The sequence below is a fragment of the Malaclemys terrapin genome, chromosome 9, assembly GCF_027887155.1.
Source record: "Malaclemys terrapin pileata isolate rMalTer1 chromosome 9, rMalTer1.hap1, whole genome shotgun sequence".
In the NCBI taxonomy this organism is placed as follows: Eukaryota; Metazoa; Chordata; order Testudines; family Emydidae; genus Malaclemys; species Malaclemys terrapin.
The window spans coordinates 54369112-54391702 of NC_071513.1; the positions used below are offsets into that span (position 1 = coordinate 54369112).

Below are 22591 nucleotides of genomic sequence, written 5' to 3' on the forward strand. Positions count from 1 at the left end.
GAGAGTAAGGGGGGGACGTTTATGGCGGGGTGGGAGGTTGAGGCAAATTGCCTGACTGCCAATTTTGAACAGCCAGACACCAGGGCGATTAGAAGAGCACAGGTAGGTGCGCTGCACATCAGTGAGGCTTTGAAAAACAGTTTCATGACTGGCCAGGCTACGGTGTGACAATTGTGTGTGTTTCTCCTTGATGCAAACCGGCCCCCTTTGTTTATTTTAATTCCCTGTAAGCCAATAACCCTCCCCCCTTCGATCACAGCTTGCAAAGGAAATAAAGTCACTATTGTTTTGAAACCATGCATTCATTCTTTATTAATTTAAAAAAAAAAGGGAGATAACTGATAAGGTAGCCTGGGTGGGGTGGGGGAGGAGGGGAGAAGGGAAGGACAAGGCCACATTGCTTATTGTAGCCACACTACAAATCAAAACTGTTTGAATGACAGCCTTCTCTTGCTTGGGCCATCCTCTGGAGTGGAGTGGCTGGGTGCCCGGAACCTCCCCCCCTGTGTTCTTGGGCGTCTAGGTGAGGAGGATATGGAACTTGGGGAGGAAGGCAGGCGGTTGTACAGTGTATGCAGCATATGCAGTGCTCTTGTTGGCTTTCCTGCTCCACCAGACACCTGAGCATGTCCGTTTGCTCCCTCATTAGCCTCAGCATTGCATCCTGCCTCTTCTCATCACGCTCACTTAATGCCTTCCTGGACTCTGCCACTGAATGCCTCCATGCATTCAGCTGTGCCCTATCAGTGCGGGAGGACTGCATGAGCTCGGAAAACATGTAATCACGAGTGGGTTTTTTTCACCTTCTAATCTGCGATAACCTCAGGGACGGAGATGATAGGGGGAGCATAGAAACATTTGCACCTGCGGAAAATGGAGAGTAAAATTTAAAATGATACATTTCTGAGAACAAAAGGGAGACTCTTTCACAGTGAATCAAGCGATTCACAGCAGACAGCACATGTGCTTTAGATACAAGGTTGCATTTTGCCTTTTATATTGAGCACCTGCCGGTATGGTGACACATCACACACAGCTGGGCAACAGAATTCTGTTTCCAGGCAGCCATGGTAAGCCAAAGGGTATGCGGGTTTGGCTTCTAACACCTTCATAACGTGTGGGAATGTTTTCAAACCGCAGCACCCTCCTTTCCCATAGCAAGCAATGCCGGTTGGGTTTGCCATTTAAAAGGAGGGGCTGCGGTTTTCGGGTGGATGTGCAGCACACCCCTCCCCCCACCCCTCCGCATGGCTATTTGGGATGATCCCTTCACCCCTCCCCCCACCGCGTGGCTATTCTCAGGGATGATCCCTTTTAGCCAAGCGCAAACAGCCCAGCATGAATGGGGTCCTTTTACTGTTCCCTTACAAAAATTCCCCTATTTCAACTGGATGACCATGAATGATATCACTCTCCTGAGGCTGACACAGAAAGATATAGACCAAATGTTCCTTGAATGCGACCAAAACCCAGGACCATTCGCTGCCATGCTTTGTGCTGCAATGATTCCAGACTGCTTGCTACTGGCTTGGCGTGGTAAAGTGTCCTACTGTGGAGGATGAAATAAGGCAGCCCTCCCCAGAAACCTTCTGCAAAAGCTTTCAGAGTACCTCCAGGAGAGCGTCATGGAGATGTCCCTGGAGGATTCCCGCTCCATCCCCAGACACGTTAACAGACTTTTCCAGTAGCTGTACTGGCCATGAATGCATCCTAAGTCTTCAGGGCAAATCAAACATTAAACACTATTGCTTTTAAACCCTGTAGTGTAGTTAAAAATGTGCACTCACCAGAGGGGCCTTTTCCACCTTCAGGATCTGGGATCCCACCTTGGGAGGGTATTCGCTCCAGGCAGTCCTGGCTGCCGGGGAGAACGGATTCACTGCTTGCCTGCTGCGCATTCTCCTCCTCCTCCTTCTCCTCTTCCTCATCCACAAAATCCTCCTCTGAGTTGCGTGAGACTCCCCCCTTGCAGGTGTCCATGGACAGTGGTGGGGTAGTGGTAGGGTCCCCCCCTACAATGCCATGCAGCTGATCATAGAAGCGGCAGGTATGGGGCTTTGACCCGGAGTGACCGTTTGCCTCCTTTGTCTTTTGGTAGGCTTGCCTGAGCTCCTTGACTTTCACGCGGCTCTGCTGTGTGTCCCTGTTGTAGCCTCTGTCCATCATGCCCTGTGCGATTTTGGCATATATATTAGCATTTCTTCTTTTTGATCGGAGTTCTGCCTGCACAGATGCTTCTCCCCATACAGCAATCAGATCCATTGTCTCCTTTTTGCTCCATGCTGGAGCTCGTTTGCGATTCTGGGGGGACTGCATGGTCACCTGTGTTGCTGAGTTTGCCACGCTGACCAAACAGGAAATGAAATTCAAAAGTTCCCGGGGCTTTTCCTGTGTACCTGGCCAGTGCATCGGAGTTGAAAGTGTTGTCCAGAGCAGTCACATTGGAGCACTCTGGGATAGCTCCCGGAGGCCAATAACGTCGATTTGCGTCTGCACTACCCCAAATTCGTCCCAGCAAAGTCGATTTTAGTGCTACTCCCCTCGCCAGGGAGGAGTACAGAAGTCGATTTTAAGAGCCCTTTAGGTCGACGGAACGGGATTGCTTGTGTAGACACATTCATTATAAAATCGACCTAAAGCGGCTAAATTCGACCTAACCCTGTAGTGTAGACCAGTGCCTAGTGGGGAAACAGCCATGGAGAGGAGTATCTCACAGTCAGTTAACAGCCTTTCATCTCCAAGCAGTTGGAGTCAATCTGATTTAGGTCAAAAGTCAAATGATTCTGGAGGGCTCATCCTAGTCCATTGTGATATTCATTCACAAGCACCACTCACTTTGATGCTCTCTAATCAGGAGTTGTCTGAGCCTGGAATAAATAGTAAGGCGGTTACAGATCCTTGGATTTACTAGACCACTAGTGAAGTACCTGCCTGTGTAACGCCGACTGACCCCGGTCATCAGCGGGCCAGATCGAACCAGCGACCTCTGGAGCTTAGTGCATGAGCCGCTACAAAAGGAGCTAAAAGCAAACTGGCTCTTAGCTAAGGCTGTAGAGCAGACTCATTTAACTCTCTCTCTAAGTGGTCTCGGTGCCACTAGATGGGACAGAACACCGCACCCTGGAGGTGTGTGGGTTACACCTGCACTGTATCTGGCTCTAGGCAGGGGGGATTGATTTAAATCAAAGCGATTTAAATCACCTATTGGGAAGCCTATATTTAAATCTATTTTAATCAGCCTTTTCATTTGTACTTCAGTTATTTCTAAAGAAAGGTGCACACTCATTGGTTGATATAACCATTAAAATACGTTGATTTACAACTAAATAGAGCCTTGACACTATATTTGGTACATCTTTTTGCTATCTAGGAGGGTACACTATAACTATGTACATTTATTTAAGCAACTATATAGCTTAATATTTTCAGATTCTTATAAACTGTACATTTTTAGTATGTCAGAAAATGGTGAATGAGATATTGCTTATTTACTAACTGAGGCTTCCCACTCAGTGATTTAAATCGCTTTGATTTAAATCAATCCCCCCTGACTAGAACCAGATACAGTGCAGGCAGGTACTTCACTAGTGGTCTAGTAAATCCAAGGATCTGTAACCGCCGTACTATTTATTCCAGGCTCAGACAACTCCTGATTAGAGACAGCCAAAGTGAGTGGTGCTTGTGAACGAATTTCACAATGGACTAGGATGAGCCCTCCAGAATCATTTGACTTTTGGCCTAAATCAGATTGATTCCAACTGCTTGGAGATGAAAGGCTGTTAACTGACTGTGAGATACTTATACTAGATAATTAACTTTTTGTGCATGATTTGCCTCAAGCTGCATTAGGATGGGTAACTGGAATTTAATTAAACACACACAACAGCATGTGAAGTTTATTTGTATTAAAACAACCTTACATGTTTTGGATACCTATCAAAACATGTTTCACATTTACAGTTAAATGATTTCTTAAACAGAGGAATTAACTGTATTTTTGTTATTTAAATCGGATTTATTTTGTTTAAATTATAATATATTTTCCTAAATAACAGTTTTAAAAAGAAAAGCTTATAACAAATAAAAAAATCCAACTTAATTTAAAAAATCAGATTTTTTTTTAATTTTTAAAAAACTCCGATTTTTATCCACCCTCCTTCTAGACCAGCACTTTCACAGGTGGTCACTTTAATTTTGGTTGTAACAAATGGGTTTGATTGTTTCTGTCTGGTGCACTCCCCATTCTCACATCTTTTCAGATAGGGGAAGGAATTGCAAAGCTTTAGGCGAGAAGCTTTATGGTGAAATTTGCTATGGTTATCAATCTAATAGCAGTAGCTGAAAGAAACTAAAAAACAAAAACAACAAAACACAAGCAAACCCCCCCCCCCCCCCCCCAAACCCTTATTCTTAAAATTACTTTCTCATTTCCTTGGTCCTGCTCTCATGTCTCTCTCTCCTTCCTCACCTTAACTTTCACATGTTCCTTCCTCATCCCCTCTTGTTTATTCTTCTCTCTCTCTCTCTCATTTCTACATTCCTTCCCCGCCTCTTCATTTCAGCCTCTTCTCTTTTTCCCCCAGAAGCCATCTGGGGTTCCCCATTTAACCCTGCCAGGCAGGCAAAAGGTTTAGCCGCATGCTGGAGAATACAAGAACTAACACCCGCTGTCAAAGACAAAGAATATTGTGAGGGCAAGGTTTAGGTTGAAGCTAGCCACTGGGAAGGCCTGGTAATCTATATAATCACAGTGCAAGAGGAATCTGGGGGGACTGAGGTACTGTGAGTCTATTTATTCTATTGGGTCTGGTTTAGCTGTAGATGAGGAAGTGGTTATTTATAATGTTACTTTCTTGTACATGAAAACTACTTACCTATATTAAGTGTAGCTAGCTTTCCTACTCCTGGTCTATGTAGCTGTTGTTGAATTGCCTTAGTCCATCATTTTGATGGTGAGAAATAGTAATAAACCTATACTCTTACTCCCCCAACTTTGTGATTGCTATCGAGATTATAAATTGGGAAGCTTTGATCTAATAGCAACCTGAACCATATTGAAACTCAGGACTATAAGGACCGGTCCCTGTTTTGTGGCCCCTATACCCAGGTGCTCAGTATTGACTGTGGTTTATTTTGTACTCCCTTTCCAGGTATGAATGCTGCCGTCCGTGCCGTGACTCGCATGGGAATATACGTTGGAGCAAAAGTTTTCCTGATCTATGAGGTTCGATTCAATATTTTTTTCTGTCATTCTCAAGGGGTAGAGATTGTATAGCTTTGTCCTGTAAATGGCTAAGTGCCACCTATGGAACTTGGAGGGGGAAATAAACTGGGGCTTGGTTATGCTGTGATAGTGCAGCATCCTTTCACCTCTAGTGACCTCTACTCAGAGCCTGCCTGTGACAGGGAAGGATGATCGCACCCCTGCTTTGCAAATGATTACACAGAGGCGAAAGAGGAGAAGGGACTTGCCCTAGGTGGAACCCAGGAGTCGTGACTCCTAGTCTCCAGTGTGTTAACATCAAGTTGGCGTGACTGGTGGCTTCTTCCCGGGGGAAACCCCAAACTGGGATAGACGGGTTAGCTATAGCTCGTGACAGATTCAACTGGCAGAGCTGTTGGGCAGGAGGAGCTCTTTCTCTTAGCTCCTTGGTATCGTGATCCCTACAATCATGGACATTTCTTTTCAAGGGTGTTGTACTCAAAGTACTGCACAGGATCTTTTCAGGGGGAATAAGACAAAACGCCACATTTATTAGTAATACATGTATTCATTAACACTGTATTATATGCATATAATATATTACACATTACACTCACACACACACACACAAACACACTCCGTCTTGTTATTACCAATTAGTTGCTCCCCTTAACTTCACTGGCCAGGTGAGTTAGATGGGGGAGGGGGTGGAGCCGGGCTTCTGCCGATCCGGATCGATGCTCCAATGTTGACAAGACGAGACCCGGGGTTCTCTGCAAGACACCTCACTTTTATAGCAGCTTTCCTCTTATGCAAATCTATACCAGATTCAAACTCTGTGTCTGTGTCCATTGGTCCTTTGTGCTGCTTTCTTTTGAGTGTTGTCCCAATGCTGCAAAGAGGGTGTTTCCAAAAGAAGGTGCTTGCTTCTAACCCCCGAGGCCGTCGGTATGTCTGCTTGTCTTTAATGAGCCCACTTGACACGTTTTATTGTCCTTGGGTCTGGGCTCCCAGCCCCTCTCCAACAGTTGAGTCTGTCTGGAGGTGCTGCCTTCCATGCCTTGCTCATCCACACCTCATTCATTCAACAGGGCAATTGATTAAGAGTGGGGGGGGGGGGGGAGAGCTCTTGTTCTACTGTTAGCAAAAATAAATTTTTCTTCTATCTTATTCTATCCTTAGGGGCTATAATATTATACCAAGGGCAATGCAAAGTTTCTAAATGAGGCTTTGATACAAAGTCCCATGAAAACAGAGGTCACATGTGGGTAGACCCACCACAAGGTTATATGAAGAGGCACAATGTAAAGTCATATGAAAATTATCAGAGATTTATCTACAAGGGTCCCTTCTTCCCTCCCCCCTTCACTCCCACGGTCTTGCTCAGCTTCATTTGTGGTGACTTCAGTTTAAGGCAGAGAGTTGCCAGGTTCTTGGCACAGTTGCTGCTGGGTTTGCAGCCGGGTTGTGCGGCCGCATCCAGTTGGGATTGACAGAGATGGATTAAGCTTTTGTGGGGCCATGGGCCAGAGCAAGTGGGGGGCCCCTCCCCCAAGCTCCTGCCAGGGAAAGGGGGTTGGTCATGGGGGCATGCCATCCCGCCCCTCTCGCCTGGTGCGCCAGCAGGGTGGGTGGGGTGGGGGCTTCCCCTGCTCCCCAGCAGGAGTGCTGGGGCAGCAGGCGGAGTGGGGCAAGCCCCTGTGCTCTGATCCCACTCCCTGGAAGGAGCTCTGGGTGGGTGGGCGGAGAGGGTCGGGGCCCCTGGGGATGGGCCCCATTGGCCCAGTGGCTAATGTGCCACTGGGGACGGAGGGTTTTCTCGCTGTGCCGTTACAAATGGAAGGTGCAGTTCTAGCTCACTTTGCCAACAAGGGCTGGCCCCAGGCTTGCAGTGGAAACCATACACTAAATAAATACACGTGCAGCCAACATCTAACCACATTGGTGACCCTAACGTGGGTGGTTTAATTAAGGTCTGTTATCTCCACTGTCTGCCAAAGCTGAAACTGCACACTAAATAAACACACATGCAGCCAACATCTAACCACGCTTCGTTGTTATGATCCCTGCTCTTTCTCCTTGGACTCCTCCAGCCCCGAACAAAGTCAAATCTGGGCTGTTGAGCTTGTCCACTAGCAAATGAGTGTAAAAGTGGATGAAACACAGCAGCTGGCTATTTTGGGGAGGGGGCAATTTAGAACCCCCCCTTTGCCTTCGTTCAGCCCTCTCCCGTCCCAGTCGCCCCTCCTCTCCCCACAAGGAGCTGGATTACAAATGCCAGCTGCTTGGAGAGCTAGTGAAATTTTAACGGCCATTCACCCCTGCAGCTGTTGCCCAGTAACAGTCAATGGGAGGGTGTGGGGTGTGATCCCCGCTTGAACTCTCGGGACGTCCGGAGCTTTGTTCTGTTCCTTCTGTGCGAGTGTGCTGCTGGGGACTGCTGCATGCTGCTTCCAGCCACCCCAGCAGCCAAAGTGTCTCATAGCAGCCTTTAGCTTGGGTGGATTCTGTGCAGCAAAATGTTAGTGCTCCTGATCTCCTCCTGGTGCTCATGAGAGTCACTTCCCACCGCAGGGCCATGGAAACCAGGCCCTCTTCTGGTGTGAAGTGGCACAGTGTCATTTACTCCATTGGCTTTACACAGGCTGAGGATCTGGCCCTTAGTTTTTTATTTTAAATGTTTGAACTAAGCTAACTTCTCCCCTTCCCCCACACTAGGATGGCCAGGTGCCTGGTTTTCGACTGGTCTGGTCGAAAAGGGAACCTGACAGTGTCCAGTCACTGCGGGCGGGGGAGGCAGGAAGGCACCAGGTCATCATCGCACCAGCCCCTACTCAGCTGGGACCGCCTCCTACATTCATCGGGCAGCTGCAGCTCCCAGCCCCCCAGCCCTGGCTCGACAGGCGAGACCCTCCCATGCTGAGCAGAGTTAGGGGAGAGGCAAAGAGCAGCAAGCAATGGGGGGAGGGGGGAGAGAGACGGGAAGAGGAGCAAATGGGGGGCAGTGCCTCAGGGAAGAGGTGGGGTGGGGCAGGGCAGGGGAGGTTCCAGCACTCCTGCTGCAGTGTCCGGTTTTTAAATATTACAAAGTTGGCAACCCTACCCCACACGCACAGTGAGATGTGAGGGCTTCCGTGCCCCATTCGCTCCTGAGGGAGAAAGGCAGGGACGGGGAGGTGGAGCAGGAGAGGGGAAGCCAGCTGTGTCCCTCCTGGTCTGTTTCAGCCCTTAGTGGGCACAGGGAGATGCTCTGTGGCTGAGGGAAGAATTTCTGACTGCCAGTACCTGACGCCGGGCCCTGAACCCAAACTGTCAGTCACCTGGGGTAGCATTACCTTCCTGCTGCCTTGGACACGCCTAGCAGGCTCTGCACTAACCCCAGTCTGCACTCGCCATTGCGGGGGCTCACACAAGGTTACCTGCGGTCCTGCCAAGGAGCTGTTTTACAGCCTCACCCTCTCGTGAGGTGTCTGCCTCACTGATCCCTCACCCAGGCCCAGAGAGACGCGTAGCCAAAATGGACCAGTGAATCAGATCCGCCGCACAGAAGCTGCTGGGTGTTGGCTCCTGCTTCAGCGAGGCGGTCATTTCACGTCTGCATCTTTGCTTCTCTGTTTGCAGGGTTATGAGGGGCTGGTGGAAGGAGGAGAGAACATTAAGCAAGCAAACTGGCTGAGCGTCTCAAACATCATTCAGTTGGTAAGCAATTTTGCCGTTGCCCTCTGTGAGTATAAAGGCCTCTCAGTCCTTCCCTTTTAACTTGTGCAGCTCACATGCATCTCTGACGCATCTGCCCAGTGTTGTGATTTCCTCTGGTCTGCGGGGGTCAGAGCTGGAGAGGGTTTTCTGAAATGATTTAGTAATAACATATAAAATCCTAGTCTTTGCTCCCCACGGTCCCGTCTACACTGGGCTCACACTGAGGTTGCAGAGCTCGGTTTTGTAGCTCAGTTTGGCTGGTCATGCTGGGCAAAGCTAAACCATGTTCTAGTCCAGTTCAATGGAGTCTAGATGCTGGATCCATCCAGCACATGTTGAACACCAGGACGAACTCTTTAGCCTGGGGATAGAGGCTGTTCTTCCTGTCCTAATGATTGCAACTGCAGGGCCAGGGCACGCTGGGAGTAGGGGGTGATTGATTTACAGCGCTGTGTGTGCTCCGTTCTCTGCTAGCAGGAGACAGTGGGGAGAAAGCGTTTTTGGGAGAAAGCGTTTTTGGAAAGAGGCTGTTCCCCTGGAGGGGAAGTCAGTGTAAGCCATCCGGCAGCATAGCAAGGCCGGAGAAACACTGTTAGCTGAGCCCTTTTCCTCAAGAGAGCAGGAAGGGGCCATCTCAGAGGTGACACTTCATTAAACTTGCTAAATGGCTGTGTGTGAGTTCCATCCATGTCTGTGCATGCCCCTTTCCCAAGCCCCCTGAGGCAGGGAGCGGGTCTCCTTTCTCCGTCCCTCTTGGTAACAGTGATTCGCGTCCTACTGAAACACGCCTTTGGGTTGATTTGACTCCGTTGTATGATTTAGACATCTCTTTCCCCCTCACGAGTCGTCTCTCCTGCCTTCCCGCTCAGTCTGTGCTTCTCACATCAAGGTCCCGAGGACTGGTGCACCAAGTTGCGGTCGTTCGGTGTGATAACACAGTTTTGGTGTCAGCTGCGTAGACAGCCCCAAACTGTGTTAAAAACATGCTTGGCTCTTTAAGGGCCCATTGACCCTACACTGTAAAGACAGCTGTGTCAGCAATACCACTGTCCCTGCCACAGTTTGCTCTGTAGCGTAGATGGGACCTAACCGTGTATATAACTGTGTCCCTGAACTGGGCTGCAGGCTCGGACAGACCTGGGCCGTAGTGAGATTCTGATTCATGGTGAACACGAGGTTAGAGCCCATCTACATTGCAAAGTGGAAACTCTGCTGGGGAAACCCTGCCCCTCACAGTGTACTTGTAGTGTAGATGCGACCCCAGCTTAAAGGGGACCAGCTGATGGGAAATGAATTGGGTTTAGGCACTCTGGTCCGTGTCCCTGTCTTGGTTCTTTCTGACGTGTAAAAGATGTGGTTTTGAATTGTGTGTTTGCTTGCGGTTTTACCTTGAAGTATCTGGGCTGACGCGTCTGAGCTTACCCTGGTTTGCTGGAGGTCTCCTTGGAGGTCTCACATGAGGACTGAGGCTTTCTGAGTCCTTCAGTGAACAAGGGGTTGTTGAATCTTTAATAAAGGCACCTAAAGCCATCTTGTCTCCCACAGGTTTCTGAGGCATTTGAGTTCAATAGGCTTTAACAAACCAAAGGGCCAGATCCTTAGCTGGCACAAATCAGCATGGCTCTCTTGAAATCACACAGACAGTCTCCCCTGCAGTCAGTGGGGAGCGCTGATTTACACCGGCTAGGGATCCAGCCGAAGGAGATTTAAACAGGTGCCGCTGGCATGGTGTCACAGCCCTGCTAGAAACACTGGAGAGAGGGACTGGAATGTCTAACGTCAAAAACAAGCAAGTAGCCAGTCCCCTCCCAGATACGCTTCCAAAACCAAACAGCTTGATGTACCTTCCCAGTGGTTTCTTTCCTTCGAGCCCTATTGCTTCTCCTTGCTAGGTCCCCTTCTAGGCCCTGCCTACTCCACAAAACCAGCTACATTTAAACACAGCTGTGCAGCGTGGAAACACACAACCAATCAGGGCCACAAAAATACTTCCCAACGGCATGTCAGTGTGGTTCTTTGCATAGCACAATGGCCTGTGCTAAAGCGTGGTTCAGCCCCACACGCCCCCTGCGAATAACCTGGTTCTGCCATGACCTGGTGTAACAGACTTTGGGGGATTGGGGGTCCTGGAGCAGGGACTTTGACTCTTACAGAAATACCATCTTAGCCTGTGTTTAAGGGGCAAGGGCTTCAGTGGGGTGGGGGAGGGCTCTGCCTTGGAAACACTGGCTTTGTCTGCCCCAGTGTGGGTCGCTGACCCAGATGAGGTGCTAGCCCCATTGGTTCCCAGCTGGGATCTACCAGGCGCCCAAGAAAGCTGTAACTGCTGTGTAGCCAGGACCGAAACCAGCCAGCTATGCCGGCCACTTGGAAGCATCCCTCAGTTCCTTGAGCCTTTCATTCCATTCTCTTGTGTTTTCTCCCCTCTCCCTCTAGCATCTTCCCTGATTTGAGCAGTGTGTCTCCCTGCTCACAGGTAATGCTCCGGTGCTGCATGCCCTCCCCACTCCTGTCTGTGTGCTGCTGTTCCACAGCCGCTGGCACTCAGCATGCCACGCCTTGCTTCGCTTGGCAGTGCCGCTCGCTCATCCGTGGGGAGTGACCTCAGAAGCCTGGCTCCGGAGGAGAGGGGCAGGGATGTCACATTGGTGTCCCTGCCACATCTGCCTGAGGGACCTGGCAAGTCCCCCCGCGTTTACGCCAGGCCTTTCCAAAGCAGTAAAGCCAACCGTGGTAGCGAGCTCCTGAAATCCGTGGCATTTTGTCTCTCTGCCTCCCTTGTCTTCCCTCTTTCGCTTTCCTTCTCCGAACCCTTCTCTGTTTTGCACATGCCAGTGTTTTTACTGCCATGGGTGTAAGGTGCGCTGCTGACCCGGGAGCTGCTGTCTATGCGGTTGTGAGTGTGTGGTGATGGGGAAAACAGGCCAGCTCCTAACTCTCCCCCACGCTCAGGGTTGGGAGTATGTAGCAAGGCGGCAGAGTCCATGGGGATAAAAGCAGCAATTACGCCTCACAGTGCTAGTTAAGGTACCTCAGCTAAACTGTAGCAAACCCCAGGCACAAATGCAAGCCAGAGACAGGCAGGCTCCTTGCTGGGACATGCCCCTAAATGAACCAGAAGCAATTTGCATGCTGGGCTGTGACCCAGAACAAAACAGGGCAATCTCTCGCGGGGATGGGCCAAGTGCCAGGCCACCAAGTGCCCAAGGGAGCGTTTGTTCTTGCCAGCACCTTTTGGAGAGTCTGCTTCCAAAAGGAGAGCCGTCTGGCAGCAAGACAGGCCATTAGTGGTGCAAAGAGGTTGGGGGCACATTAGCTCCCTTGGGGCAGGAGGGTCGCGACCACTTCTTTGGGCTTGATTTGCAATCGGAGCCGGAGGAAGTGCCTGAGACAAATACAAAGGCTGCAAAGAGTTATGAAAGCTGTGGGTCTGACGCCTTGGTGATGAGCTTGTGGGAGGCCTGCCCTCGCTGGCTCAGTCCGACTCCCAGGAGAACAGCCGTCCTCACTCCGTATTGTTCCGTTGGAAGGCGAAGAGTCGAGATCCCAGCAAATGGACGCGAGGGGCACGGTCAGGGAGGCGGTGGGTGGCGTGTTTTAAGTGGAACCGTTACGTTGCTGGTTAACTCTGCCCCAGCTGTTTTCTACCCTGGGACCAAAGGAGACTGGGAAGATTTGAAACGGAAACGTCGGGTGGCTCCTGCCCGAACTACGCTGCTGCGGTGCGGGAGGGGTGGCAGCTTGCCGTCACAGCACAGGCTGGCTCAAGGCAGGTGATTCTGGGGAAGGACAGGTTGAAACGCAGAGCAGCATCTTCCCCTGGCTAGTGCCTGCTGCAGTGGGCAGCAGAAGGGACAGCTGGCCAGAGCCCGCCACCAGCTGGGAGACCGCATCCCCTCCAGCCAGTGCAACATCAGCAGTCACAGGTGTTGGACCCCTCTAGAGCTCTAGGTATGGTTGAATCTTGGCCTGCTGGGGCATGGGCCGGAATAAGCTTCCTGCACCCTCTTTCCTCCCCTCTACCCACAGGTAACCTGCTCACCCTTCCCCATCCTTTAGCTATAGGGGCAGGACGCTTCCCATGACTGATTCCCAGGTGGATTTGCCCCAAGAGCTTGTGCTCCTGAGGGTCAGTCCCACCCAGTTGGCCCTTTGCATCCACCAGCTGCTCTGGCTGTTTGTTTCCTCTCTCACCTTGTTCTGCTGTTTGTAGGGCGGCACGATCATTGGCAGCGCCCGCTGCAAAGCCTTCACCACGCGAGAGGGGCGCCTCCTGGCTGCCCACAACCTGGTGCAGCACGGCATCACCAACCTGTGCGTCATTGGCGGGGACGGCAGCCTGACGGGGGCCAACATCTTCCGGACAGAATGGGGCAGCCTGCTGGAGGAGCTGGTCAAAGACGGTACGTGCCAGCGCAGGCCCCAGTTTGAACTGCAGCGTAATACAAGCACTGTGCTAATCCCCAGGGCCAAAGCCAAAGGTGGGGGGTGGGGAGTAGCTTGAGCATGAGACATCATCAGAATCTTAGATTTTAAGGCCAGAAGGGACCATCAGATCAGTTAATCTGACCTCCTGTACATCACAGGTCATTACATTTACTCAGTGCGTTGAGCCCAATAACTTGTATTTGGCTAAAGCGTCTCCCAGGTAGGCCTCCAGTCCGGATGTGAGGACATCAAGAGATGTCCCTTGGCCCTCTGTTCCAATGGCGAATCGCCCTCACTGTTAAACTTGCCTGACATCAGCTCGAACTGTGGGTTCTTGTTCTGCCTTTCTCTGCGCAAAGGCACATGTGGGCTTAGGTGCAAAGTCTAAATCATGAACGTGAGCCTGAAGTCTTGAAATTATATCAAAAAGGAGTTAGTCAGGATGCAGCTCTCTGTTTGATCCAGGAAGAAAGCGGGTGTGATCGTGAAGTTGGTTTGATGGCTTTGAAGGCCTAACAGAGGAGATCACCATGAAATTAACCACAATTTCTAGGCTGGTCTTTTTTTTTATATGACTCTCCTTACTGCAACTTGTCAAATCTGCAATTGGGAGCTGCATGGCTGCTTCCTGCTGTCTGCAGCAAACGGCTTGGAAGACTCAGGACAATGGCCTTTTCCAGTCACACTGTTCAAGCAGAACAGGGATACCTAGATTTAACATGTATTGTCAAAGTAACGGCTTGCTTTGCATGCCCATAAGCAGGGCCCATTCTGCCCCGCAGCCGGAGCAGTGTCTTGCTCTGCAGGGAAAGTCAGGAGTTGATCGCTGCAGCCTCTCTGTGTTTAACCCCAGGTAAGATCACCAAGGAGGTGGCTAAGAAATACTGTCACTTGAACATCGTCGGCCTGGTGGGCTCCATCGACAATGATTTCTGTGGCACCGACATGACGATCGGCACGGACTCTGCGCTGCACCGCATCATGGAGGTGATCGACGCGATCACCACCACGGCCCAGAGGTGAGCGGGAGTCCCTCACGGCTGCCCTCCTCTCTCTGCCGGCTCCTTCTCACAGAACGTACAGGAGGGTGTACCAGCTTGGCAGGGCCAGAGCTCTGTACTGAACAGTAACACAGCGCTGCACAGTCCTTGCCTCTGACCCAGATTCTTGGGGGATGCGATGGGAGGGGCCTTTTGATGACTGAACCTGACTCTGGCCAAGGAGCCTTGCTGTAGAGAGACACTACTCTCCAAATTCTGATCCTCGTTCTCTCTTTGCAGCCACCAGCGGACCTTTGTGCTGGAGGTGATGGGCAGACACTGTGGGTAAGGAGAGGCCCCCACTCTTTGGAGGTGGGAGGGCGAGGGTGGCTGTCTGGGAGAGAGGGAGAAGCGGGGGAGGGGGGATGGGTGCTGGCAGTGTCGGGAGGGGAAGAGAGTGGGTTTTGGGTAGGAGGGGAGGAAGCGGTGCTGAGGGCAATGGAAGGTCTGGGCTGTGTGGAATGCGCTACACAAGAGCCAAGAGAAGTCCCTAATCAGCAATGCGCCCTGGGGCAAATGGGAACCATGCAGTGGTTTGCTCTGGTGGAAAGGAGACTGCTGCCAGCCTCTGTGGTTACTAGCAACATAACCGTAGTGTGTGCAGGCCCAAGGCATATTGCAAGCTAACCATGCCACTAACTCTGTCAGGTGCTGTCATGTGGACAGGATTTCTCATGCTTACTCCCAAGCCATGAGAGGCCTGAACTTGTTTCGATCCCAAGCCACACGGTTCTTACCTCCCTAGTCTGCTTCCCTAGGTACCTGGCGCTGGTGTCTGCCTTGGCCTCGGGTGCTGACTGGCTTTTCATCCCAGAGGCCCCTCCTGAGGATGGCTGGGAGGATTTCATGTGCGAGAGGCTTGGGGAGGTGAGTGCTGTTTGGGATGCGGCAATCATCTTCTGTCAGCTGGGGAAGTGAGCTCGGTTTGGTGGGGAATCCAGAGAGAAATGCCACTCCAAGCTTCTACTCTTCTTCCTTGGTCTCTCCTTTTTATCTGCCCTTCTCTTAGTCCTGCCACTTGGGCAAAAAGGATCTTAATGAAGTGACACCCCCATTTCAAAGCAGGAGTCTATTCTTAGCATCAGCAGTCCAATGTTCTCAGCCAAACACCTGGTAAATTTCAATTCAAAACCACTGTGGGACCAGAAGGCTGCTCAGGTGCTTGGAAAGAATGCTCATGGAGCGTGTGGGCAAGGCTGACTCAAATGCTTAATATTTTGTCTTCACTGGTCCTTTACCAAGCCGTGATCTCTGGTCCTTTGTTCTGTCAACTGTATAATGGGCACCCCTCAATAGGGTGCACACCTATATTAGGGTCCCAATCCTGCACTCTGCTCCATGCCAGCAGATCTGCCTGCCCACATGGACCCCACCGAGTCGCACACAACGATGTACATGATCAGTGCTGAGCACCAGTGAGCTCCCTGAACAGCCAGCGGAGCCAGTCTGTCTGCTCCTGCCAGCTCCGGTTAAGTTTGGCTGTTTCTTTCTCTTGTGGCAGACGCGCAGCAGAGGGTCCCGGCTCAACATCATAATCATCGCTGAAGGCGCCATTGACAGGAACGGCAAACCCATCTCCTCCAGCTACGTGAAGGATGTAAGTGACGCACTCTGGGGCACACGCTCCTTTGCTGGGGGGCTCTGGAAGTACATTGGCCTGTAACAAACCCACTCTCTTTTCTCTGCTGAACAGCTGGTTGTCCAGCGCCTCGGCTTTGACACCCGGGTGACCGTTCTTGGTCACGTGCAGCGTGGCGGGACCCCCTCGGCGTTTGATCGCGTGCTGGTAGGTACAATCGGTTTGGCCGAGAGGGGACTTGTGTGCAAGCGGGCCCTGTGTGTGATCGCAGCGACGGGTCTGGTGTGCCTGCATTTGGGAGGGTGAAATCCCAGCATGGTGAGCAGGAAATGGGCCCCTGGAAGGTTCCCAACGCGAGATGCACTTGCTAACAGGCTCGGGGGAATGCCTGGAGTCACACATACAGTGCAGCGTTCGTTGGTGCTTGACCCTGTTGTGCAGAACAGAGACTGGCCCCCTCCTAATCCACTGCTAACTGTCCTAATCTTAAATAGCCTAGTAACGATCTGGGATCCTAATCATCTAAATTAGAGAAACAAACCCACTGAGCCACAGAATCCACCCATCTCTTCCCTGCCCCCTCCGAGGGGCTGTGCCGGAGCTTTGTCCAATGGCCCGTGGCTCTGATACCTGCGTGGGGAAGTGAGTTAACAAGGGGGAAACACCCAAGCACAGAATTAAAACCACCCCTGCAGGAGTTGCAGCAGCACCTGTCTCCTCTGGTGTATGTGTGGGGCAGGGGCTTGCTCCCTGGAAGTTTCTTTGGCATGTGGGGGTCTGGGAGAAGATCTGGGTGGCTGCGGGATCTTTCAGCAGCAGCCCTCAGGTACGTTTGTGCCCCACCAGCTCAGTCTCTCCTTAGTACGTGGTGTGTTTTGTGTAGCCAAGCCCACGTGATGCTCCGATTCCCACTAGCGTGTCTGTACGAGGCTCCCCACTAGCACGGCTGCCTCTGACAGGTGGGCATGAGCCATGCAGCAGGGCACGTGGCAGCAGCGGGCCCACACTAGAGAATCAGCCCTCTTACCAAGGTTACTGTGTCCTCCACAGAGCAGTAAGATGGGGATGGAGGCCGTGATGGCGCTGCTGGAGGCCACGCCTGACACGCCCGCCTGCGTGGTGAGCCTTTCCGGGAACCAGTCTGTCCGCCTGCCCCTGATGGAGTGCGTCCAGGTGGTGAGTATATGGGGCAGCTCTGGGTGAACAGTTCTACTGCTCAGTTTGGCCTCCCTCTCTTTTATACTGTACTCTGCTGTGCACATGCGATTAGCAAGGGAGAAACAGCACTCGAGAGTCCAGAACAAATGAGGATGGCCCCAGAGATCTGCGTATCTGGGGGTCTGTTCTAGCTATGCGCAGGTGGGGGTTTATGTGTCATTAGCAATGCAGAGTCTCACACACACAGATCCCCTGTATCTAGAGATTTAAAGTCCCAGTACATCCCTTCTGCTGTCGTCCAAAGCCTGAGTCTGTGTGTGAGAGAGAGAGAATCCATTTCTGGCCTTGTTCTGCCCTGTTTGCTCCCTAGCCAGGCTCAGGGGTTACTAAGAGATAATCTGCCAAGTGTAATTTCATTTTCAACCGTGTCTCACATTTAGCTGACTTCCCTTGAATTACGTGGGTTTTTCTTTCTTACTGAAACTTCCCCATCACTTTTTTTTTTTTCTTCAGACAAAGGACGTGCAGAAAGCGATGGATGAGAAGAGGTTCGAAGAGGCAATCCAGCTCCGGGGGAGGTGAGGCACCCTGATTATGGTGGAGCAGCAGCTCTGCAATAGCTACGGTTGAGAGTCACTCACCTTTTTTAAGATGACTATTCTAAGTACTGTACAATGCACATGCTCACTCAGATTGCTTTGAAACTTGCTGTGGCTCATGGGGATGTGGGATAGGGTCAATGGTGCAAATTTGGGGTCATTTGAGCAAGGGGTTTCCAAGCTACAGTCCCTCCCCCCTCCTTCCCCCCCAAGAAATCATGTATTTACAAAATCACCTGGTTCTTCTAATGTTTTTGTGCACATCTGGGGCCCAGGCGATGGCTTTGATCCTCCCCAAACCGATCTCACTCCTTGGGATTGATCTCAGCTTGTGCCCTGCACCCCTGGCTCTTTGGGGGAGCGATGCTGACAGTTACTGAGAGTGAAATTTGGAACTGCAGGGGGGTGAGAGCTAAACTGATGCGCCCAAGGGAGTGAAATGCTTGTGCACGAGGCCCAGGGCAGGGGCAGGGACTCTGCATCTCCACTCTCCCGCCCCTCCCTGCCTTCAGCTGGTCCTGGCCCTTCTCGCGGCACTGGGGGAGTGAGCAGGTGGAGGGAAGGTGGGGGTGGGAGCTGTGCAGAGAGAAGTGGGGTGGGAAGGGGGGATCAGAGCTGTGCAGTGGGCAAGGTTGGGGAGGTTTTATCGCTCTCCGCCCAACCCCTCCACATCACTGCCCCTCAGTTCTGTCCCCCTTTCAAAATACGCCCCCCGCCTCCCTCCCCGCCCCAGCTCCATGCTAGTCCCTGTGCTGTTCCCGTGTCCTCTGCCCAGCCCCTCACCCTGCGGGTTCCCTGCCAACGCCTGCTGCCCACAGAGAGGAAGGCTGTGCGGGGTAGAGAGAGGGGTGACGAGCAGATGGCACAGGGCAGTGAGGGTGCTACGTGCAGCCAGGGCATGCTGGGGCTGGGTAGTCGCTGCCACAGAGCCAGAGGCCGGGCAGAGGGATAGCTGGGCCGTGGGACATGGGGAGGGGCTGAGAAGTTGTTTTGAAAGCCAAGGAAATGGACTGCAGCAGCGTCGTTAAAGCACGGCTCCGGCCGCCCGGTGGGCGGGGCCCATCTGGAGGGCAGCTGACCCTCTGCCTCTGCAAAGAGCAGCTGGCGAGCAAGAGTGACGCCAGCCCCGCACTGCAGCCTCCCCTGCCCTCAGCAGGCGAGGTCCCAGCCTGCTGCCGGCATCCGGAGCAGCGCTCTGCACACACAGGGGACACGGCCCACGAGCCCTGCGGGGGACAGACAGCCTCGCTTTGCTGAGACGACACTTGGGCTCAGGCCAGGCATGGCGAACAGGAGCCATCTACCCCGGCCTGAGCCTGCTCCACACAACCCCCCCAACTTGCTGCTCCCTCCCCTTCACCTGGCCCTGAGGAGCCCTTCTGAGATACTGCCTTCGCTGACCCCGTGCTAAGTCCAGAGACCACTGCCACCTCTGCCAGCAGAGCGCCAGCAGTCCCATGATGCAGTCCCTGTGCCCTGCCACTGACACACCCTGCAGCTCCCAGCGCTCAGGGCAGCCCTGATCCTCACGGTACACGTGCACTGTCACTGCAACAGCTCTGCCAACTCGCTCCAACCGCTCCCTCCTCCATTCAGTACAGCTACTGCTAGCACAGCGACCGCAGCTGGGGGGCATGCGGATAAATGCTGCAGTTCAGAACTGTGCAACACAACACAGACAATGACAGGTTCTTTTGATCACTCTTCGTGGCTGCTTCTCATCGCATCAGCCTGAGTGTGCCATTTGCACTGGCTATTGCCAGCTCCCAGGGGCAGAGTTAAGGTTGTGCTTGGGTTGTGTGTGATGTTCCTTAACCCTGTATTGCCTGGTTTGCGTAGCAGAGCTCCTCATTCCAGAAGGGCATGAGGCACCACTCGGCAACCTTCACTCATTAGCAAAGTTTTGCGGGCAGTTAATTAGCAGCACAGCCCATGCAATCAAATCTGCACGTGGCACTAGTCAGCATTTCTGTTAGAAAATCCCCAAAGCGAAGTTGTTCTCACTCAGCTACCATGATTTAAAATCTTGTTCAGAAGGCGGGAACCCGGAATTCTGATGAGTTTAACACTCACTTAGCCAAAGGAAGATGTTTTTGCCATTTCCCAAGGCTCTGGGAGTACTAAAACGTACCAAAACTGCCTTAAGAAAGATGAAAGTTGGGAGGGGGTTGCTCTAAATGGGAGAATTAACTGGGATCTGGGAGAGAGAGATTCAAAGTAGTCCCATGTTCATGCACAAGCAACGAAAAACACTAGTTTAAATTCTGGAAGTACAATAGCATAATGACATCAACTGTCCAGCCCTTCCCTCCTTGGGGAATGCAGACGCACAACTAGCCGAGATACGGGGCTCACACTTCGTTAGCTCCCCCTTCAGCTGGAGTAAATCGGCATAGCCTTACCCCCTTGCCCCCCTCCCCTCCGAATACCCAGTTCATAGAATCATAGAATATCAGGGTTGGAAGGGACCTCAAGAGGTCATCTAGTCCAACCCCCTGCTCAAAGCAGGACCAATTCCCAACTAAATCATCCCAGCCAGGGCTTTGTCAAGCCACGCCTTAAAAACCTCCAAGGAAGGAGACTCCACCACCTCCCTAGGTAAAGCATTCCAGTGCTTCACCACCCTCCTAGTGAAATAGTGTTTCCTAATATCCAACCTGGACCTCCCCCACTGCAACTTGAGACCATTGCTCCTTGTTCTGTCATCTGCCACCACTGAGAACAGCCGAGCTCCATCCTCTTTGGAACCCCCCTACAGTTCCTACAGTCTGACACCCTGGAGCTGTTCTCCTAGGCACATGGCCCTGTCCCCTCCCTGTTTAAATCTGTAATCTCCAGCTTGGCGCTGATCGCTAACTCTGGAGTGGATCCTGCAGGTGGGGTTCGATGTGATTGTGGTGTGGGGTCACTGGCTCATCGAGAGTGGTTTTCTTTCCAGGAGCTTTGAAAATAACTGGAACATTTACAAGCTCCTGGCACACCAGAAAACAGCCCATGAAAAGGTAAGTCAGGGGGGAGAAGGTGCAGATAGTGCTTGGGCTCTTGGGTCTAATCTAGCATAGACTGCAAGTTATTGAAAACTAAAAAAAGGTGTCCACCCACCCGCATGCACCAATACATCTGCATGAATACACGGACACACCCACCCGCGTGCACAGACATGTCCACATGCACGCACCAATGCACTCACCTGCGTGCACTGACACACCCGCATGCATGCACGGACTCACCCGCCTGCATGCACTGACACACCCGCATGCATGCACCGACACACCCACCCTTGGATGCGCACACAGACCTGGTCTCAATCTCACACCCAGATCCCCCAAAAGCATCAGGAGGCAGAGCCCAGGTTCACTCTTAGCTCAGGTAGCTTTTCAATGACGGAAACGCCTCCTGTAAGGAGGGATGGAGATCTCGCTAAGAGGGTGGCGAGGGGCCTAGTGGGGAAGCTGCATGCTGGCTGTTCCTAGCAGCATGTGGTCCTTGGAGGGGGCTGGGCGGGGGAGGGGGAACCAAGTGTGCTAGGGGCTCCCTAGGGACAGGCAGAGCCAGTCAGTGTCTGATCCTGCTCTCCCTGGGGCTCCCGCAGCCTGACAAAGAACAGGCCATGGTGCAGCAAGACCCACTCTGCACTCTTTCCCGCACCAGTGGGGAGCTGGTGAGCAGCTGCAGCAGGGAAGGGTGGGCTGCCTCTCCCAGCACCCCGGCCCACAGCTGAGCGGCTCCTGGGGCTGCCAGGAGGCCACACCCCCTCCCACAGTGACTGATCCAGAGAACTTGTGGTCACAGTGATCCCTGGAGCCACAAACCTGATGGGTCATGGAGCAGAGTGCCCCTGGTGCCATTCAGCTGATGTGGCTGGGGCTGGCTGGTGTGTGGTGTGGCAGTGCCGCAGTGCCCCGGGCACGCGTGTGCTCTCCCTGCTGCCGCTGTCTGTGCCGACTGGTGTTGTTTGTCTCCCTTCCAGCAGACTCACTTCAGCCTGGCGATTCTGAACGTCGGCGCCCCGGCGGCCGGCATGAACGCAGCTGTCAGGTCGGCGGTGCGTATCGGGATCTCCCAGGGGCACACGGTCTACGTGGTGAACGATGGCTTTGAAGGCTTGTCGAAGGGGCAGGTACACCTCTCCAGTTTGACTGCGGGCAGGGGCAGCTGGGGGCAGACATCGGCATGTGCCTCTGGGGAACCTACATGGGTGGCTTTGTATTAACACCTCTGGCGAGTATTTGCCACGTCACCAAGTCGTTAGTAAGCTGGTCCCGTCCAGTGAGATTGGCAGGCTGAGCTCAGCCAGCGTGGAGAGCGTAAGCAGCCAAATTCCATCCTCACGCGCCCCCTCCAAAACGTGCCATCATCTCACTGCCCAGAGCCAGGGGATTTGCTGACGGGTGTCTCAAGCTTCCTGGCAGCCAGGCTGGGAGCAAATGGGAAAAGGCTGGATTGTCGTCAGCATGAACCAAGACATTGCTCCTTTCAGATCCGCAAGGTGGGCTGGCACGACGTAGCAGGCTGGCTGGGACGCGGCGGGTCCATGCTGGGCACCAAGCGGTAAGTGCCACGGACGGGGTGGTGAATCTGAGCAGTGCTTGCTGCTAAGCACAATGAAAAGTATCAGGGCAGGAGCAGAGAGACAGGGGCCAAGCGCAAGCTTCTGAAACTCCGTGACCCACTGAGGTAGGGCTGGCCTCACATGTACTTTGAGCAAACGCCTGTTAATCTCCTTGAAGCAAAATCTGTGTCTAGAACTGGTCTGCCTGCTGCATATCCCAGAGCAGAGCCATTGCCAGCTCACGCCTGGGGTCGCCCCACTGCAGCCTAGGGGTCACTCCAGGGTTCATTGCTGTTGAGAGAAGAAAAGGCCCCATGTGAAAAGGAAACTTCC

The 22591-nt window shown here is 52.5% G+C and overlaps 1 protein-coding gene across 2 annotated transcripts in view; it reads left to right on the forward strand.

Annotated features, from left to right (window-relative positions):
- Window positions 1-22591, forward strand: part of PFKL (phosphofructokinase, liver type) — a 45898-nt gene that overhangs the window by 11504 nt on the left and 11803 nt on the right. Inside the window, exons 2-14 of one of the 2 annotated variants that reach the window (XM_054038991.1) lie at window positions 5151-5224; window positions 8825-8902; window positions 13116-13305; window positions 14184-14349; window positions 14611-14655; window positions 15129-15237; window positions 15872-15967; window positions 16064-16156; window positions 17000-17125; window positions 17621-17685; window positions 20645-20708; window positions 21680-21826; window positions 22187-22257. In XM_054038991.1, the coding sequence (XP_053894966.1) occupies window positions 5151-5224; window positions 8825-8902; window positions 13116-13305; window positions 14184-14349; window positions 14611-14655; window positions 15129-15237; window positions 15872-15967; window positions 16064-16156; window positions 17000-17125; window positions 17621-17685; window positions 20645-20708; window positions 21680-21826; window positions 22187-22257 (1324 nt within the window). Of the gene's footprint in view, window positions 1-5150; window positions 5225-8824; window positions 8903-13115; window positions 13306-14183; window positions 14350-14610; window positions 14656-15128; window positions 15238-15871; window positions 15968-16063; window positions 16157-16999; window positions 17126-17620; window positions 17686-20644; window positions 20709-21676; window positions 21827-22186; window positions 22258-22591 lie in introns of both variants that reach the window. The other variant, XM_054038990.1, reaches the window with a different exon arrangement.